Source organism: Condylura cristata, unplaced genomic scaffold, assembly GCF_000260355.1.
Source record: "Condylura cristata isolate star-nosed mole 26May11 unplaced genomic scaffold, ConCri1.0 scaffold00011, whole genome shotgun sequence".
NCBI lineage: Eukaryota > Metazoa > Chordata > Mammalia > Eulipotyphla > Talpidae > Condylura > Condylura cristata.
This window is the reverse complement of record NW_004567112.1, coordinates 56,284,771-56,305,279: the sequence shown is the minus strand read 5'-3', so window position 1 is coordinate 56,305,279 and position 20,509 is coordinate 56,284,771. Positions and strand designations below refer to the sequence as shown.

The following is a 20,509-nucleotide window of genomic DNA, read 5'->3' as shown; positions in this document are numbered from 1 at the left end:
CACACACACACACACACACACACACACACACACACACACACACACTTCCCTGGACAAAGAAGTGTGGGTGGTACTTTATAAGTGGTTGAGGCAGGTAAAAGATCCCCCTGAGAGGTAGCTGCATCAGTGACTGTGGTCACCTAGCCAGCTCCGTGCTGATGCTCCAGCTGGGCCTCTGTCCTCAAAGCCTGACCAGTGGGAGGGCAGGAGACCTGTTGGGGAAGCTCTGCAGAATAGCTCTTTCTCCTCTGGCGATAAGGGTAGAGTCAGAGCATCCAGAAAGATGCCTCTGGTGGCATATTAGGTTCTGTGTTCTGTGTGTCTGTCTCACTCCTTTGAGGCTGAGTCCTCTCACATTCTCCTGTCCCTCCTGGGCTCTGCACTCAGCGGCTGTCCCTAAAAGACAACGAGTGATGAGCAGCTGTTGCAGAGAGGGGCTTCAGGACTGAGGAGCGCTGGGCATGGGGATGTGGGGGAGGCGGCAGGCTGAGGTTGGAATAGAGAGCCTCTGCTGGCTCCAGTAGATGAGGACCTGGGCCAGAGGCTTGCCTCACACACCACAGGTCTCTCCCCAGCAAGATGGGCAGGAGGCGCTGTCAGCAGTCAAAGCTCAGGGAGAGAGGGGCAGGAGCTCACAAAAGCAGCAGCTCTGGGGGGTGAGAGGGGCAAGACAGGAGGGAAAGGCATCCCTGACAGGGTGTGTCTTCCTGCAGAGCCTTTCCTTTGGGCACCGAAATGGAGCCAGGCCACACAGAGCCACCCCTACATCCCTACACTCTGAGAAGTTGGCTCCCAAGAGCCCCCTGGCCACCGATGGAAAGGTCAGCGTGCCAACTCTGGGCACTGACCCCAGCCAGGAGATCCAGGTCTTGCCGAAACTCTCATCCTCTTTCCCCCAGGAGACCCCTCGTCCCGCCCTGCCGTGATGTCTCCAGAGCTTGTTTTGTCTCCCTGTCAGATACATGGAATCAAAGCCCTTCCCCGCACCCCAAGTGGGTTCCCAGGAGCACTTGTCTAAGACATCCCCGGCAAAGGGTGGTCATCCGGAGGGGGAGAGTTGCAAAGGTGACTGAGAGAGGTGGTTACTGGAGCAGGGAACGGGGCTGTGTTACAGAGAACCTGTCTCACATGGGGTCCTGTGATGAGCCGGAATGCAGCCTGAGACAGGCTCACAGGCCTTCTTGGGGGCCAGCCATGGAGAGGAGCGAGGGCAACCTCCAGGACGTGTTCTGTGATGAGGCCTTTGTGCTTGAAACAGGCCTGAATGAAAGGAGCCACCTACTGGTAGCCCTTTGGGAAGAACAAGGGGCCTTTGGAAAGAGCCCCAGGGCCTGGGGCAACCCAGGAGGGACCCCAGTAGCCTAACCCCTGGGCTGCCTGGGCCAACAACCATTTATATCCAGCAGGGCTGGGCTGTCTTCGAGTCTACTTATGCTTCAGCTGTGGGTATCTATCCACAAGGTGGGCTTGTGCCTGTTCAAGTTACAGTCGCGTGTTCCGTTGTCAGGGAATGACCCATGCATCTGTGATTGTGCGTGAGCACCGTGGGAGAGCGATGGGTCTGGTGGAGATGGGATGCCCTGGGGGCCTAAGGGTCACATTGGCCTGGGCTCCAGGGCTGGGCCAGACTGCCTGGGGTGACTGGCAGGCAGGGGATAGCTGTGTCTTTCCTGAGTCCCTCGCCCTGCGCAACCCCTGTATAGCCCAGCACCCAAAACTTGGTTCTGACACCCCAGAAAAGGCTGGAGAGATGGTATTTCTTCCTTCCCTATCTTTGTGTTTCTCTGCCTGGCTTCTTCTCACCAACTGGCTGTGGGGACTGACAGCATGATCTTGGCTTCCTCAGCACAGCCTAGCTCCGCTCTGCCCTCAGTCACAGCCAGCAAGACCAACGTGTGGAAGGGGAAGGAGGAAGCTGGGGTGACACGGTGGGTTGTGGGTTTGCTCTGTGGTTCTTAACCCTGGTGTTCCACACACTCCCAGGGATTCGCTGTGGCCTGGCGAGGGGCTCAGGTTTCAGAACACCCTGGTGTTCCTTCTGTTCTTTGACTGATGTCACAGTAAACAGAGCTAAAACAAATCTTGCTGGTTTGGAGACACTTAGATATGCATCTGTGTAGTAAAAATTAAGATACACAATGAGGTGAACCGAAACCCAGAAAAGGGGGCGTTTCCAGGGGCAGGAAGCAGGGCAAGAACGCGGCGAGGCTTCAGCTGCTTCTACTGGGATTACTGTGTTTCGTTTCTTGAGTACAGTGGTGGGGACACAGCATTATTTTACACTTTTTAGTTAGGTTGAAATAGTTTACGAGTTAGTGGAGGGAGAATCTGAATTTTGCAGTCAGACAGACCTGGGTAATAAGCGCATGTCTGCCACTGACTAGCTATGTGATCTGGAACAGGACTTGACCTGTGCAGGTCTGTTTAGTCTGTTCATGCATGTACAGAATGGGGCTCCCAGGGTGGCGTGAGCATCACCGGCAAAGTCCTGACACCTGTTCCCAGTCCCTTCCTAGGTGTCTTCGAGAACAGATAGGCCTGTGGGACGGGTAGGGTGTTAACTTCCCCCTGGGCTCAAACTGCCACCTCAGAAGGATGACACCGCCTCTTTAAGGAGACTGGGGCCACAGGCGTCAGAGCAAGAGACACAGTTCCTCATGGGGTCCTTCATTGGAGGGTGAGGAAGCTGACTCCAGGGGAAGGCGGTTTGGCCCACATCCAGAGCTCTCTCCACACGGCCCCTCAGCAGAAGTGTAGAATGGGGCAGTAGGAGGCGGGGAAGGTTAAAGAGGGAAGAGCCTTGTTCTCACACTGTGGGGATGCCCAAGGCCAGAGGGGGGACCTGCACCCCAGCAGACAGTGTCTGTCTGTCTGTCTTCATATATACACACCTTTTCACACAGTCATACACACCTACATATGTGTGCCAGGCCTAGCGATGGGGTAAGAAAAGGAACTCAGACACCATCTAACTGGACAGGCTTACAACACAATGTGGCTCATTTTTATTTTGTCTCAGGAAAAAAAACAACATTCCTTACAGAAGCAAGGCAGTTTTACAGGGCCTCTGCCTGGGCAGCCCAGAGCTGCCCAAGACACCGCGTGGCCAGTCAGTTCTGCCCGACTCCTCTGAGCCCGCGCTCTGGCGTCACTCCATTGCAGCTCCGAGAGTTGCTCTGGGACGACAAGGGGAGAAGTGCATGGCAGCTCACGGCAGTGGGAGAGGGCTGCTCAGGCCTCCCTGGGCCAGTTCCTGGTGCCTGGTAGCAGCAAGACAGCAGACCAGGAATCCAAGGAGGTAATAAAACAAAATACATTTTCTCCTGGAAAAAACTGTAGTCAAACTCCACCTCTGGGTACACCTGTGCCCAGTCTCCAGGAAGGTCGGTGGAAGGTGGTGTGTGTGTATGAGGGAGCCTGCTGGCAGCCTCAGGAACAGGCCAGCCTGCTCTGTGGAGACAAGGTGTCCTTCTAGATGCTTCTGGAATGGGGGACTGGGCCCTGCTCAGCCTGCTGGTGCTGTGGCTCTGGCCTGGTGCAGGGCCTATCAGCATGAAATGTCCACTCTCTCAGACTCCAAACCCTTTTTGCTGGACCTCATGCTGCTCCAGCTGGGGTTCCATCTCTCAGTCCAATGTCAGCCACCAGAGGGTCTCCTGGCTCCTAGCAAACTCACTCTTTTCCCAAAACAACTGGTTCCACCGACCAGAGGAAGAAAGATTTCCTTCCCTCAGGAAGGAACTAACTCAGTCGATCAAGACACTCCTGCTCCATCCTGGGCCAGGGAGCCCTCTAGGCCAGGGGGCTCTGGACACTCACCCTTGAGCTCATGGCTAAGGAGCTCCACATCCGGGAGGCTCATGTCCCCATGGGACTCACTGGCACCCCCACCACTCACCAGCCCTAGGGCATAGCCATTGGGCCTCCGCCCGGGGTTGGGGGCACTGCCGTTGGCCCACACCCCAGGAGGGTGGCCGTTGAGGCGGAGGCTGATCTGTTCTCCATCGCTGCCATGAGCAGCCACGGCCCGGGCACTGGAGGCCCCGGCCTTGAAGGGCTCCTGCTGCCTCAGAATGTGGCTGCGGATGATCTTGCGGAAGGTCTGGCGGAACTCTCGGATGCGGTAGGCATAGATGAAGGGGTTCACAACAGAGTTGCTGTGGGAGAGGATGATGGCCAGGTACATGAGCCAGCTCGGGGCGTGTTGGCACTCAGGGCAGAAGAAGGTGAAACAGTTGATGATGTGCAGGGGGAGCCAACAGAGTGCGAAGAGCCCCACTATGATGGCCAGGGACTTGGCAGCGTGGACCTCCTTTTGTAGTGTGGACCGAGTCCGCTCCCCTGGCAGAGGATGGCTTTCCATTTGCTTCAGCTGTCGCCGGGCAGCCAGGAAGATCCGCAAGTAGATGCCCAGCATGAGCAGCAGGGGCACCAGGACGCAAGCGAAGAAGTTGTAGTAGACCATGTAGTTCATGGGGACCACGTCCTCAAAGAGACAGGCCACCTGGCTCTCCGTGCAGTTCTTCGAGTTATTTTTGTTCACCTCCAGGTGACTGCAGTTGTTCCAGCCCAGCATGGGAGTCAGGCCGATGGCAAATGACAGCACCCAGCAGACGCCAATGATGCCCTTGGCCTTCGTGCCAGTCACCAAGCCATTGTACCTGAGGACAAGAGACTAGCGTCAGGCAGGATGCAGAGTCAAGAAACCCAGAGCTGGCCTGGTCTTTCCTTCACTGACTGAGAGGTCTGGACCAGTCACTCTCTGCCTTCTAGACACCGTATTTCCCATGTTGAGCAGAGGTCCGAGCCCTGCCTTTTCTCACAGGAGGTGGAAAAGGGAACCACTGCACAGGTGGTCAGGTGGGCATTGAATAGTATTCTGAGGAGACCTGGCACTTAGGGGATTAATAAGTGACTGGGGGAGGGAGAGAAGTCAGCGCCTTCATGCTGATCTTGGTTGGTGCTAGAAGACAGTGCCCTTTAGAGCAGGAACGGGATTGGAGGGTGAGCTCACTGGCTGGGGCAGTCAGCAGATGGAACCTATAGGGGACCCACAGATCTTTCACTCTATGCTCCCCCTTCACCATTTGATTTAGGGGTCCCAGAAGCTCCAAGAAGAGGCGGCACAGGAGGGAAAAGAGGGGTGGAGATACCAGGTCACCTCAGAGCCCATCCACAACCCTCTGGTGAGAAATGGGATAGCAGTCAGCATCCATGAGGGGAAAGGACAACATGCACTGCAGGAAGGAAAAGCAAGCTCTGCCTGCAGTCATTCAGTGACCAAGAGTCAGGCTTCATTCCAGGCTCAGGGACTGGCCTGATTGATAGTCAGGGAGTTGATCCTAGTCCTGTTAGAAGGTGGCGAAGATTTTATTCAAAGAACAGCACTCAAAAAAATCATCTCCTGATTGAGGAAGGAGACCTCTGTGATTTCTGAGGGGTCATCTTTTGCTTTTAAATCTGGCAAAACCAAAGTGCTGGCCCTCCGTGGTGGCGCAAGGGGTTAAAGCGCAGCACTATGAAGATACCCAACCCCTGCAGCACGAGCTTGATCCCCACTCACAGAGCACAGCAGACCTCTCCTGTCTGGCCCACTGCTGCCCTCAGCAGTGTATTTCAGTCCATCTGCCTGTCCTGCTCTCCACTCTGTCTCTGGTGAGTCCCCTTAACTCCATCCCCCCTACCATCTCTGGCCTTCACCCAGGTGTTATGTGCATAAATTAATAAAACCTTAAGTGCCTTGCCCTCTACTTGCTAAACCCTACCTACCCTTCAGTTCAGGCTAGATTCTTCTCAGAGAAGGTTCCTGTTGAAGCCTGGCTAACTACCCAGCTGAGGCCCGAGGCTAGGAGCCCCTTGGGGACAGGGCTTTCCTGCCTCCATCTCTGTATGGCCACCAGGGAGACAACGCACAAAGTAGGTGCTTTGCTTAGTGCCAGAATTAAGCATCCATAGACATGGCCTAGTGCATGAATGGCAAACTCAGGGCCCCCAGTGAGAAATGTGCCATGCAGTCTGGCGGGGCAGGTGTCAGTTAATGCCTTCAGACCCATCACCGTGGGGAAAGTGTGCCCCATGTTTCCAGCTCTTGGGAGGGGCTGGGGAGCTGATTTTCTGGGTAAAATCTTCTGTGGTTTAAATGTTGCCAATGATCTTAAATTAAGGATAAAACAACCTGGTGGTCTCTGGCCTCTTATCTAGTTCAAGCCCCTCATTTTACAGATGGGGAAACTGAGATCCAAGGCGAGGAATGAACTTGCTCTGGACATTCCAGGAGCCCAGAGGCAACTTGGGTTAGGATAAGTTTGTCTGTTCTGATCTTAAGCAGACTCGCAGGGCCATTCTCAGGCAGGCCGCACCCCACTCAGCAGGGAGCTGGGTGCCAGGGGCAGGACTTGACAGGAAGAGGGTCATGGATTTGCCCATTTCTACCCGGAAATTTCTACCCACAGAAAGCCTGCTCTGCCCTGTTACCTGTTCTAGAACCCCAACCGTGGAAGCATAGACTTTGTTTTGCTCATTTTTAAGTTCCATAGCATTTGTTCTGCAACAAGCATTGTTTTTAGTATTCTCCAACTAAGCATTTATATAATCTCACTGAACTAGAAGCTGTTTTAATTTTTTTTAAATAAGCTTTTTTTTTTTAAGATTTTTTTTTAAGATTTATTTATTTATTCATACAGAACTGGGGTACAGACCAGAGATGCGGAGGGTGAGAGAATTCACCAGGGACAGAGTGGGGAGCAGAACAGGCAGATCGACGAAGTACACTGCTGAGGGGAGCAGCGGGCGGGTCAGGAGAGGTCTGCCGCACCATGTGGGTCACCTCCGGGGCAGGCGGGAATCGAACTCATGCGGAAGCGGCTTAAGCTTCTTAGTGCAGTGCTTTAACCCGCTGCGCCACGAGGGAGAGCCGAAGCTGTTTTAACTTTTATATTTTTCTAGAGAAAAGCACATCCTTCTCTCGGCCCCAGCTCTGGTACACCTCCTAGGGTTCTGTCACCCTGCCCCTCTGAGCCTCAGTTTCCTCATTTACAATCTGGACACTGTGGGACGGCTCCGTGAGGGCCGCACGTAGGCCAGCGGGTTGTATGTACCAACCCGGTACATACAAGCTTTTCAGCTGAGCCATTTGCAGGAGAAACAGGCTGCCTGAGCAGCAGTGAGTGTCTGCGTATGAGGAATCAAACAAGGGCCAGCAGTTACGAGGATGCCACCTCGGCTGCAGAGCCCAGAGCCCAGTTGCTTTGGGGATTCTGAAACTGCTCTCCAGCAGCAGAGACCTTCCTGAACACCTTCCCTGGGGACTACAGATATGGACCTATCAAGGAGGAGAGGGGTTCAGTATCCAGTTAATGAATAAATGAGTTGGTGGGGACACAAGCTTATAGCCCAAAAGCTGTTGGGGACACAGCATGAAAATCCCTGGTTCACCCACATTAAGTTTGGTATTCAAGAAGAAGGGGTTGAGAGGCCTCTGTGGGGTTGGAAGAGCTTCAGGGCCCAGGTGGGCCCACAGCCCAAAACAGTGTCCCCTGGGCGTGTCCCAGGGTCCCCTGGGCTTCAGCTGTGACCGTCCAGCAATACACTCTGCTGTGGGGGGAAGCAGTTGCCCAGTACATCGAGGTACCTGTGTCAGCCAGTTCATAGGCTGGCCCTTCTTGGGCCCCCTATAGTCCAAGAATCCCCCAACCCCACGATTTTAGGAAGGGCTGCCTGTGCATTCGCCCTATACTAAGCAGAGGGAAGAACGTTCTTAAACTGCTCCGAGGATCCTGTTATCCAAGAATTGAAGAGCTGCTGACCCACAGAGGGAATCCAACTCAGTCCTGGGTATGGGCAGGCCTGAGTCAGCTGCACACGCTTCCTGCTCACCTCCTCTCTGTCAGGTCTGCCTGGCCCAGAGTGCACATGCTCATTCCTTTATCAAGGCCTTTGTCCAGGCTTGACCTGCTCCTAATACAGTCCCACCCTGCCTGGCCCACCAGTAGCACCTCATCCAGGGAGCCTTCTCTTGTGACCCTGCCTCCTCAGAAGCCAGAGCAGTCGGGGCTTGTCCACACAGAGTAATTCACCATGGATGACTCTGGCCTCAGTGCCCACTGCTGCCCTGTATTCAGCCTGTTTCTCATGGTGAGAGAGCAGCCACCGGGCAGACTAGGCCCTGTCCTAGAACTCCTAGAACAGAGTTTTGTTTTTGTTTTTGTTTTTTTTCTGAAATGGAATTCTTTAGAAATGAAAAAAAGAAATCAATCGTGATGTCTGGGGCCAGCCACCCGGGGCATCAGTCAGAGGGTGGAGTTCAGAGTAGCCACACAGTCCTACTGAGGGGAGTAAGAACAGCACCCAGGAAAGGCTGCTTCCAGCTGTGAAGGGGACAAAGGAAGAGGGTAGGAACAGTTCCGGTTTGCCTCCATCAGCTGTACCCTATACCCAGCTGGTTCTCAGAAGCTCCCCAAAGGCATCTCTGCATGATTTACACCCCCCCCCAACCCTTGCCAGTTCAGGAGCTGTGCCGAACGTAAACGTGGCATGACCCAAAGGAGCCTGGAGGAACTTGAAGAGCCCTATAGCCTCTCTGAGTCAGGAGACACTTTTCTTTCCCTGGCCCTGGCCTCCCCTTCCAACATGAGGATCGTAACGTCTGTCCTGGCCACAACGCCAGGCTTTGAGGCTCACAGGATGTGCTGTGGTAACATCCTTGGCAAGTGTGACACTCTCTGAAGGGGGAGGGCCAACCCCATCAGCTCCCAGAGCCAAGCGATCCAGTCTGAGTCTCCCAAAGCCTTATGCAGAGCTTGAGTGGTCACGGTCTGGCGGAACAAGTTACTGTCCAGATGGTCCTGGGAGTCAGGGGTGCACATGGGGGTGTGAGGTAGATCCACAGCTTCATTCAGGGACCCTGGCCCAGAATCTTCAGCTGCTCAAGAAAAAGCTGGATGTCCACCTGCCCTACGCCACCCTCAGGAACTGTTGCTCTCACTGACTCCCATCATAAGACCTTTATGAGTTCAGAGGCACATCCCGTTTTATAGATGAGGAAACATCTTCAGAGAGGGGCAGCGACTTTTTATGGTTACGTAGCATGTCCCAGCCTACCTTAGGGAGTCTTATTTTTCTTTTGACTCTCAGAAATCAGAAAGAAGACAGATAAGGAAGGCAAGGTTCTTTCGATTGAGACGAGAGCAGCCCTGATCTTTCCCCAGTTGCATTTTCCTTTGAGTCTAGGAAGAAAGTGAAAGTAAAGTCTCTGCTTCCCTTGTATATTCCCGTGAGGGCTGGCAGAGCCAGAGTAGGCTCAGCCTGAAGTAGTAGCCTTCCATCTGGCTCTCTGGTCCACCTGGGAACCCACAGATGGATTCCCTTTTAGACCTCTGTGTTCCGAGCTAGACAGCCTTGGATTTTGGGGTTTCCTCTGTTCAGGTAGGCTTGTCCTCTCCTGGCCTGAGTCCTCTCCACTTCTGACAGGTGTCTGAGGCTCTCCCAACATACAGACCACAAGGCTGGGACACCTCCATGATGAGGGGGCCTGCTTCCCCCTTAGCGGGTAGGTGACAGGAGACTGGGGTTGCTGGGTGACTCAGCTCCCCAAAGGCTGAAGCCACAGTGGGTGGCAGGCCACATTTCTTCCCAGGCCCAGTTCCAGCTCTGCTATCAACTCTTTGTGTGGCCCTGAGCACTGACTCCTTTCTCTGAGCCTCATTTTCCATCCAGACTATGAGAGGAAATGACCTCTAAGGGCCCCTGTGGGTTTGACACTCTAAATTTCCATTTGCTCATTGAGCCTGCTTCTCCTTTGGGGGTGTCGGGGGGGGTGCCCTCAGCCCTCGGTGGGGCTGCTGGGGCCTATTTCATAGGTGGGTGCCCCACCTGTTTGAAAGAATTGCCACAGGGATTTCCTGGATCCTTTGTGGGTCAGACTGGCAGTGACCCACTGTGGGTCCTAGTTCAGGGATGGAGCGGGCAAAGGGGTAGTGGCAACCCCCCAAGGAAAGGACACACAGCCTAGCCTCACAGCCTCAGTCTGGCCTGGGAATGTGGAGAGGCCACGTTAGGTGAGCTCCGCCTCTGGAAAGTCTTCATTTACACAACACATGGCTGAAGTCACTTCACAGAAGAGTCACCATTTAAAAACCCTCCACTAGCCCCCTCCGCAAGCCCCTCCCCAGTTATAGGCCCTAAAACCATGAGCACTTAGTCACCTGAGGAGCCTATCATTTGCATACAGGTCCCGTGACTCACAGTGGCATTTAACCAAGTCACTTCCCCTCTTTGGGTCATCTTCCTAATGTGCACGCTGCGAGGAGCTGAGAAGGGAGTCAGGCTTTTGCTCTGAGGCTTGTGGTTTCCCATGATGCCTTACCCTGCCCCAGCGACATGCTGTGTGGAGAAGAGCTGTCTTACCCACCCAGGGCCAGGCTGGGTGGGTTGTTGGGCTGCCTATGCCTGTCAATAATCTCAACTACAGAAGCCTGGGGGAACCCAGGGAGGAGCGGGGTGCTTCATGCCCAAAGTGATTAGCTAGATGGGCACAGTTGCTGGGTCTATGCCAAGCCCTGGGTGGCCCCCAGACTACATCCATGGCCTTATCCCAGCTCAACATGCTGACACCACAGACCAAACTCTGGGCCTGGGTTCACCTGACCCCAGGTTCACCGTGGCACTGGGCACAGACCAGACCCTGGCACAAACAGCCTTTCCCAGACATGAACACCAGCAGCAGGAGTGCCAGGAAAGAGGACACAGGACCGCCACCCCCCAGCTCCCGGCTCACCTGAGTGGGATACGGATGGCAATATAGCGGTCAATGGCGATGGCCAGGAGGCTGAAGATGGAACTCTGTGTGAGGACCAGGACAAAGCAGGCGATGAAAAGACAGCCATGGCAGGCGGCACAGAAGCCTGTGCTGATGGTGATGGCGAAGGGGATGGCAAGGACCCCCACGGCAATGTCGGCCGCTGCTAGTGACACCACAAAGTAGTTGGTGACGTTCTGCAGGTTGCTGTTGAGCCACACGGCCCAGCACACGAGCACGTTGCCCAGCACGGCCAGCACGGCGATGGCCAGCTCCACTGTGATGTACACGAAGTCCATGGTGGGCATCGCCGCAGTTGGGCAGGGTCAGCAAGGACGCCGGCTGGGCCAGCTCACGGTCCATAGCTGCAGCGCAGCTGGTCCTGCCCAGGCTCCCGAGCCCCTTCCTCACTGGAGCCAAGAGGGTCCGTGGTGGGGGAGACGATGCAGCTCCCCAGGCGCTTTGTCACCGCCGACTCTGAGCGTCCAGGAACAGGGCCCTCTCAGGGTCCCAGCGGCGGCATCTTGGCTCAGGTCCACTCGCGCTCCTGTGACCCCTGCAAGGGAGAAACCTCATGAAGAGGTCGGGCCACTCACATAGGTGACAGCTACAGGCTCCCAGGAGCTGCGCTCAGTTCTGGAATCACCCCCACCCTTCCTGGGGACCCCACCACTGTGCCAACCAGGCCTGGGCCTGAGGGTGGTCCGCCATGCCTTGCCCCTCCCACCCCAAAGAGGGCCAGAGATAAGCCCCAGTCCCTGTCTTTTTTTAAGGAGAGCGTGGAATCTTCCAAAGTTAAGTCCCTCAAGTTAGCCCTGGCCCCATATCCCCAGTTTCTCAAGCTTCTGTGCTAGCCTGGCCAGTCTCCTGAACGAGCTCACTACCACCCTGCAGAAAGACCCTTTACTCCTCAGAACTCAAACTCTCTCAGGCCCATCCACCTTCTCTTTCAGCCAGCCTTCTGTTAGGTCCTATCTTGAGCGGCCTCCCAGGGTGGCTACCAGCACCTACCTATGCCGGCGCAGTTAAGGAGAGGCCCAGAGACCCCTAAAGCTCCGATCTGGGGAGCCTCCTGATCCTGCTTCCCACGGCTGGCAGATAAGCAAGCCCTCTTGTCCTCGTGGTGGTGGGTGGGTGGTGTGCACAGGGTGGGGAGCACCCCGAGCAGGAACAAAGGGGGCCCGCCCCTTGGCAGCCCCCGCCAGCTGCTGCACATCTGGGCAGAGCAACTGCCACCCGCTCCCCCCCACCCCCCCTCCTTGCTGTGCCCTGCTCCCTCCCCTCATCACCTCCCTCCCACCAGCTCCCTGCCAGGCTGAGGGCCTGCACAGGTGAACCAAGCCTGGTGCCAGGCGGAAAGCAGGAAGCGCAGCCAGGACTCATCAGGCGAGCTGCGAGTCTCCTTTTGGGACCTCAGTTTCCCCACAGATACCATGAGGAGGTTGGAGCCCAGAAGAGCTCTAGCGGTTATTTCACCACTTTTATGAGAAGGAAAGACCTGAAAGGGCTGCCTGAGTCAGACGTGCTAGAGTCGTGAGGCGTCAGTGACACCCCTGAGAAAGAAGCAGAAGCCTGGCATCGTCCAAACCGCAGTGCTACCCCTTGAACTACGAAGGAGTTTCCACACCTGCCAGGTCGGCCCCAACCTTGTCACACTCACATGTGCTGCCCTAGGGGGTTCGCAAAGCCTGACCCAGCCCTCCTCTATCCTGGGCCCTGTGCAGGCAGCGACTCTGCCTCGGAACAAAAGGCCTGAAGCTGCTTTTCAGCTGACTGAGTGTGGCTCCCCGCTTCACTTCCTGAAGGACCAAGGAGTAGTAATGACATGGGGAGAGAGTTGCTCATGGTCCTTGGCCATGACCAAAGGATCAGACTCCCCTCAACCTCCAGTTTCGGAAGTGAAGGTGGACTGCAACAGAGGAGGCCCAAGTTTTCTTCTAACTCCGATGTGGCTTAAGCTGGCAGGCATGGGCTGCAGCCACACCTGAGGGGTATTCGCTGTGCCCACTAAGCTCAGAATGGAGCTCCTAGCACCAGGGAGGGGAGGAAAGGAGAGAAGGCAAACCACCAAGGGCCCAAGCAGCTCCCAGTGCCCGCAGGAGGTGCAGAAGCCATCACTCGGGCTGTGAACAAGCCCCACCCGGCCCTGCCAGGCACAGGACACTCAAGCACCAGCTACTCAGAAGGTGTAACATTAGCAGGGAGGGGCCAGGCCAAGTTTTCCAGAGTCAAGACTGGTCCCCTGGTATGGCTCAGTGCTTTCCGCAGAGGTCTAGAGCAGCATTCACCAACTCCTCCTGCTCCCTCCCTCTTAAACACTACAGAGGGCACAGGGGTCTCAGGAGCTGCAAAAGGGAGGCGACAGCCCCAGGCCAGCCTCCCAGGCCCAATACTAGCAGCAGCGGCTGCAGCAGCAAGCTGCTGTCTAGTCAGGGCTGGTGAGGCCCAGTGAGCCCCAGGGGCCCTGCCTCCCAGATCCCCATACCCACTGCCCTCCTTCCCCAGGCTTCGGCCCTTCCAGGGAAATCTGCATCGAGAGGTGCCAGGGCATCTGGTAAGCCAACCAGCTCAGTCTAGAAGCCTGACAATCATCTAGAGTCGGAGGGCCCTGGAGCTGAGGTCGGGCCAGCAAAGATCCACCTGACCCAGATGCATCTCCCGTGCTGTGGTGCTCAGGCCAGACTGCCAGCCCTGGCCCAGAGCCCTGCTGACCAGACCCCACACAGCTCTATCCTGGACGCTGGGCAGACTCCACGTGGGCTGCGACTGCAATGCTGAAGGGCCTTTGGGGATCTGGCCCAGTGCTCCGCCTCGTGGGCTCTCCTGGTAGCCCCAGGAGCGGATGTCCCACCACCTCTGTGCTGCGGGCTGTACCCTTTCTGACTAAAGTGAAGCTACCTTCACACTGTCCACCTGGTCTCGCCAGATGCATCAGATCTTTCTGCCCACTCAGAAAGATCTTTATTTCCCGCATGGAAATAAAGACAAAACAAGTCCTAAAAGACTGTTGAGGACGTCACCCCCTCCACTTCCAACCCTCCCTACCTCATTGCAGTGAGCTCTTCCAGCATGTTCCAGGGGAGGCTGGCCTGGTCCTGCAGGCAAAAGGAGTGGCAGCCCAAGGCACCAGGGTACCGGGGCAGGCAGGGCAGGGGGGGGGCCTGCTGCAGAAGCTGATCTGTGGAGGAAATCTGCCTGGGGAGGGGCTTCTCTGACTTGTAGCCTTTGCCAAACATTTTCGTATAAATGCTCCTATTATGGCCAGTTTCAAACTACTAATGTGTCACTGGCCAGACCTGGGAATCGACCCACATGGTCATGTGAGGACTGCAGTCCGCAGGCTCCAGCCAAACCTGCTCCAACCCTGCCTGGCCACCAGGACTCTGCTCTGGCCCTCTAAAATAGCAGTGTGGTCTGCTTGGGAGCACAGGAAATGAGGGTGCAGGACATGGGGTTATTGGCTTTGTGAACCCCATTTTACAGATGAGAAGCTAAGGCACAAAGACGTAAATGATCTCTCCCAGCATTAGGGTGAGCACAGAAGTGTGGGATAGACCCAGACATCCCCGAGGAACACACAGCAGCGGGAAGACTTCCTGGGGCCTCCTGGGCCCTCTCCACTTCCCTCCCTTCAGAGGCCTCCAAGAGACAGGAAGGTTGGAGGCCCAGGGGGAGGGGGCCGGGGGCTGGGGCAGGATCTGGCAATTTCCTATCCTTCTCTTGTTGACTATGTCTATTTAATTAATCCTTGAGTCATCTGTTGCTAGCCAGGAGAGGAAATTAAATATCAATAATGCACTTTCCCTTGTTGGGGACAGCACAGAGGGCAGAAGATGTCCCTTGGACACTAGAGACACATGCCCCACCGCGCATGACAAGCCCAGGCAGGGTTCCCAGCAGTCAGACTCAAAATTGCCACTTCTTCCAGCCTTCCCGCTCACTCCCACTGGCCTGGTCACTTTAATTAAAACTCCATTTACTCAAAACCCCACGTACTTCCCAGCTACGCCTGGCTCCTCACATGTCAGACTAGCAAGGCTCTCTGCACACATGCCCAGAGGGTGGCTGTACCCCCCTGAACCTGCAGGGCACGTTGGGCCCGCTCTGGGCTCCAGAATGCTGCTGGAGACGCCCCCCAACACTTCTCATACTAAATGTTTCCCGAATACCTACTTGGTGCCAGGCAGCAGCCCAACCTCAGGCCACAGGGAGCTCTAAGCCTGGTCCCACGCAGTCCAAGATCACAGCGGGAGGATGGAGCCCAGGAGGCCGAGCTGGGAGCAGCCACTACCGCTACCGGCGTGCAGGCCACTCCCGGCCCCGGGACCCCAGCCCCGCTTCAGATGAGTCTGCAAACCACAACTTCAAAGCACAGGAGCAAGATTCAGACTAAGGGAGATAAGGGACAATATCCAAAATATGGAGATGAACTCACCCCAGGAGAGGTAAAGGTAATCATGTGATAATGATTTTCAAAGGCATTTAGGATTTTCAGGTAAAGGCAGAGCATCCATAAATAAGAAAGAAAACCTATGAACCAACTGGCAGAAAAGAAACAGACACAGATGACAACAAACAAGAAATAATTTAAAATTCAGAATATGAAAAACAGGGGCTTGAAGAGAAAACACCTAAGGGCTTCGCAGTATACTTGTTCAGTCTGTCTGTTCTGATCTCCACTGTGTGGTGAATCCTCTCATCCCCCTGCACCTCTGGCCTGTACCCCAGTTCTGTATGCAGAAATAAATCTTTAAAAAAGAGAGAGAGAACACACCTAAGGGTTGGACATGCACACAGTAGAAGAGGCCATCAGGGATCTGAAGATAGCACTCAGAAACTCTCACACAAACTCATGAAGAGACCAAAGCCATGAAGAGCCATGAGAGAAACCGGGAAGGCAGGCTGAGGAACGTCACATTTGTCTCACGGGAACAGCTGGGCTCCACGCAGCGCCCAGCCACAGGCCCGCGCTAGCTGCCATGTCTGGTCTCTCCAAATCCACTGAGGGAGTGGGCAAATGTCTTCTGAGGCTGCCCAGAGGTAAACCACCACTCGACCACAGAGTGCTCAGCCTTTCCCCATGGCCCCTTCTCTCCCAGGCCGTTGAGGACCCGGGAGGTAGCCAGACAGGCACCCAGGACGCCCCTCCCCCAACCCCTGGGATGTAGGGTGCTGCTCTGTTTCTGGGGGCAGGATGTGGGCAGAACCAGGGTGGAGCTTAGCCCAGCTCTCAGAGCAGCCTCCACCAGCCCCTGGGCCACAGCTCCCTTTCCCTCCCTGGGCTCCCACAATCACCCTCCTAGTGTCCATGTGTCCAGGCCAGGCGCCAGAGAGGCTGCAGACCTCCACTCCTCCCATCCTGAGGTGGCCACTGGCGCCGGCCCCCCTCACCTCACCTGACATTCCCCTCCAAGGGGTCCCTCCTCACCCAAAGGTGCTGGGTGTCCACCTGTGGTAGGAGCCCAGCTGGAGCCCCATTCCCGCTCTGTCCCACACTTCCTGAGATGTTGAGCAAGAAGCTTCCCCTCAGTGTGGGGCTCCTCCTATGTGAGAACCGCGAAATGACCCACACCCACCCCTCTCTCTAATGGACTCCAATGGCAGGGTGACAGGAAGGTGGTTCCTGAAGCGAGAACACGGGGGAGAAAAAGGGGAGTCTTCTCTGTGACCTTCAGAATACAGCCTAGCTGGCCTGGGGTAGGACCCTGGCAAAAGCTGGCCTGTTGAAGGGTAGAGTGTAGGAGCACAGTGACCAAAAGGTCACTGAGGATAGGTAGGGGGGAGGCAGACCTACTTGGGGGTCCCTGGGAGGTGAGTGCCATGTTGCAGTCTGGGGCTGAAGGGAGAGGACAGGAGAGGGCAGGACCACGTCAGGCATAGTCTGAGGGCTGGGGCTGGTGTTGCTGGAGCCTGCAGGCTCCTTGGCCAGGCCTAGGGCCCAGCTCATGCTCTGCACAGGCCAACAAGGGGCCACAGGTAAATGTCCTATTGACACACAGCTGCACTGCCCAGGGCCACTCCGAGGACTTAATTTTGCAGATATGATGCCTAAAGGCCATATCAGCCCTAGGAGCCCCGGGCAGAGACCACCATCCCAACATCGGGGAGACACCAATGTGTTGCTACCCGCTCTCCAAGGCCCACTGACAGGTGACAGCTGAGCTCGACCAGCAGAAGTGTCTCCTGCCCAGCAACTTAAGAAATAGAGGCCTGTTCTGCACCCTCAGGCACTGCGCCCCAACTCTAGGCCCACACCTTCCCTCCACAGCTACCAACACTGCCTGGGGGGCTGATGCCGTCCCTTCTTTCAACTTTGCACTTCTCTGTGGTCTCCTCGGCATCCTCACCCCACACTCCAAAACTCCGCCTAATATGTGTTCCCCTTCCCTCACGCGCAGGGCTCAGCACCCAGCACCCATTTTCGGTTTTGGTAGATGTGACACACTCCTTAAGACAGCTGGGTGGCAACTCCAGCTCCTCCAGGGTAAATGGCTCCAATCAGATGGAAGCAAGAGCACTGTAGGACTGCAGGTCACTGCTGAGAGCCAAGGGGCAGGAGGCCCACACAGCCACACTGCCCAGGGCCACTCCCAGGGCCTGAATTTTGCAGATGTCATGTATAAAGGCCATGTGCTTTCAATTCAACTAATTGCCACACACCCCTCTGTCAACAGGGATCCCTTGTGGTGTCCCCTGACCCTGCAAGGCTAGCTGCCTCCCTCGGGGTTTCCCCAAACTGTTCTCTGTTCAGGGGTATGCTTTACTCATTGAGCTTTACTCATTGCGCTTGTTTTACAGGTGACAAGACAGATTCTAGGCAGGGATTTGCCTCAAGGAGTGAGTGCAGGAGGCTGCATTAGAACCAGGTTTGGAAACCAGATCAAGGCCCATTGGGTTGCTCGAGGCAAATCCTTGCCCTTTTAGGCTGGATTCTCCTAGGAGACAGGACCCAGGGCATGGCTGCACTTCTTGGAGCCTGTCTCCAGCCAGCTGCGTCTGGGTTGCCCTGGGCCTCCTTGGGTCTAGTGCTCCTCAGTGTTCCTCCCAGAACCTGGTGTGCACTGAGGGGTGGGGGAGCAGGGGCAGAGGTTGGGATTGGCCACGGGGACTCTAGGACCTAGGAGAGCCAGAGACCCCAAAGGACAAAGGCAGAACAAGGAGGTGTGGCCACGGGGGAGCCTAGGGAGGTGCTCCTGCTGTGGTCCTGCGGGGACCTGGGATGGGGTCGAGTCTTCCGGTCCATCCAAGACCTGCTGGACGAGCCACAGCGGGACGCAGAGGCAGCCCCGGAGCCCACATCCCGCCTGCCTTCCGGGCGGCTGTGCTCCAGAGAACTTGCCACTTCGGCTCTCGGGGCCTGGGCAGAGCTCTCCATCCGCGGGCTAGCGGCTCCCTCCTTGATCCCTTGGGCCGTCCAGCGCCGAGTCCCTCGAGTGCGGCCACCATTCCCGCCATTCCCACCTCAGCTCACCGCACTCCGGCTGACGGTCAGGCTCACTCCGAGGCGTGCACCCACCCAGCCGTCCTCCGGCCTCTCCTGGCCCCCCTAAACGGGGTTCCCGCCACCAAGGTCCAGCAGACGCGCCCGCGCTGGGTCCGGAGTTCCAGATTCCCTTTGCTCTCTACACCCGCGGCGTTCCCGGCGTTCCCGGGGCGTTCGGGATGCCGAGGGTCTGCGGGTGCCGTCCCTCCCCCTGGAGCGACGTCCCTGCGCCCCGCCGACCACCTGTGGAAGCCAGCACCCTGCCGGGGTCCGACCCGCCCTCTCTCCAGCCGCTCCTCTCCGCCCACATAAAGCACTGGCCGGGAGCTCCGGGGGTGCCCCAGTCCGTCCCGACGGCCCCAGCCCGACGGACAGACTCTCGCTGCCCTCATCGCGTCTCCGCACCCTCCGCCGCCCGGGCCGCCGCGTACCCGCGCCCCTTCCCCTCCCCGCCCACCCCAGCGCACCTTCCGGTGGAGTTTGGGGCACAGCAGAAGGTCCGCATCCCGCCCCCAACAGGGCTTAGGACGTGCGGCCGCGCCCGAGTCGCCCCTGCACCCGCCAAGCATTCGCCCCCGAGGGGCTGGGATCGGACGCTGGCCCTGGAAACTTGCGCCCGGGGCGGCGAGAAGAGGGGTTCGGGGCAGCGAGGGACCCCGAAGGAGCGGGACCCAGGCCGCCCTTTCCTCCAGGCCCGACAGCCTCCGAGCCCCACGCGGCCCTGCCGCCCTCCCGGGGCCCTGGGGACCCCAACCCGGGACCCCAGCTGACCTGACTCTCGCTCGCCGGCTCCCGCTGTCTCCGCGGCCGCTCCAGCTCCAGCTCGGACGGCGCCGCTCACGGGCGCCCCCTGCAGGCGGCTTCCAGACCCGCGCTGTCCCCGCCCCGCCCCGCCGCGCGGGGAAACCGAGCCCCCAGCCCGCGGGTAGGAAGAGCCCGCCGCGGGCCCGGGCCGTGCCGCATCCTCTGTCCGGGACCCCACCGTGTGGCTCTAGCCCGCTGGCGATCATGAGGCCACCTCGTCCAGCGCCACTCCCCTCCCCTTCTTTCTCCCAGTGAAGCCCTCTGCCACCGGCTCCTTTCTCTCCAACTAGCCCCCAGGCCTGCCCCCGCCACACTGCTCCCCAGGACCTCTGCTGTTTGTTTGGAAATGGGTTAGTTGGGTGCTTCTGCGTCGCCCTTTCCCCAGTGTCCACCTGTGCCCCGGGAACTGCTCAGTGTCCAGCTTCCGCAAATCTTTCCATAGCGCTCCTTTTCATGAAGGATCAAGTCCAGCCTCCTTTCCCGAGTGTTCAAGGTCCCTGGGGACTGGGAAATGGCCCCCAGACTTGCCTCCTTCCTGAGCTTTGCCTTGTGAGGCTGCTGTTGCTGGTGGTGGAATCTCCAAGGCTGCCTTTAGCAAAGAACTGGCTACCGGCTGCCTCCTCATCACCCCCACCCCCAGGCGAGACCACAGTCCTTCCTGTGCTTACTTACAGCCTGTAGGTGCATCTCGGTCCTGCCCTCACACCATTTCTCTGGGCGGGAGTGCCAGTCTTACTCAAAGACTTCAATCTCTGAGCCTGCCCTTTCCCTAACCCTAGGTCCATGTTCTGGAGATTTCCAACTGGGAAGCACCTCACATATAGCCCCAACCCACCCATACAAGGAGGCCTGCCGTCATCTCAAATCTGGACCACAGTGTTGCAGCAGCTCCAGTTCTGTATGGCAGCATGGCCTGTGCCAGACTACCGGGGAGCTGAGGGCTGAGGGTTTGTAGGACCCTTGCATTCTTGAGCCTCTTGGTGCTGGTAGGCTAGTGGGAGAGGCCCAGCACAGAAGGCTTGACAAGGGTCAGGCTGGACCCTGGGTCTGAAACCAGGGCAGGAGCAATCTGCCGCGGTCCCCAGCCCAGCCAGGAGGCAGTCTCCCTGGCTCCTTCCAGCTCTAGCGCCTGTGGCATCGGGTCCCTATGTCCTCTAGAATCCACTGGGGCCTGTGAGGTTGTAGTGAGCGAAGAGGGCACCACTTGGAGGGATCGGGACCTGGACACAATCTTCGGAGCCACTGAGGCTGTGCATGGGCAAGGCCTACATGAGAACGCTCCAACTGGGAACGTCCCAGCGTTGCCTGCCCCAGACGCCTCTCTGATGTCCAACCTCCAGGACCATGTTGCCCAGTTCATCTCTCCCCTCCCACAATTAGGCCTCTGATGGGAACTAGGGGGCTGAATGAGCCCACCCCCACCCTCC

At 57.1% G+C, this 20,509-nt stretch overlaps 1 protein-coding gene across 1 annotated transcript; it reads right to left on the bottom strand.

The window, feature by feature from the left end:
- Nucleotides 1–2,980: 2,980 nt before the first annotated feature.
- Nucleotides 2,981–19,082, bottom strand: ADORA2A (adenosine A2a receptor). The gene is made up of 3 exons (XM_004680915.2): nt 19,050–19,082; nt 10,775–11,351; nt 2,981–4,661 (listed from the first exon to the last, which is right to left on the bottom strand). Exons 2-3 carry the CDS (start codon nt 11,101–11,103, stop codon nt 3,755–3,757), a joined length of 1,236 nt encoding a protein of 411 aa, XP_004680972.1. The 5' UTR covers nt 11,104–11,351; nt 19,050–19,082; the 3' UTR covers nt 2,981–3,754.
- Between the last annotated feature and the right edge of the window lie 1,427 nt (nt 19,083–20,509).

Excerpts from the sequence above, each read along its gene's own strand:
- ADORA2A (XM_004680915.2), bottom strand. The coding sequence starts at position 11,103 with ATGCCCACCATGGACTTCGTGTACATCACAGTGGAGCTGGCCATCGCC. Across the intron at positions 4,662-10,774 it reads GCCATCCGTATCCCACTCAG|GTACAATGGCTTGGTGACTG; the intron begins GTGAGCCGGGAG and ends TCTTGTCCTCAG.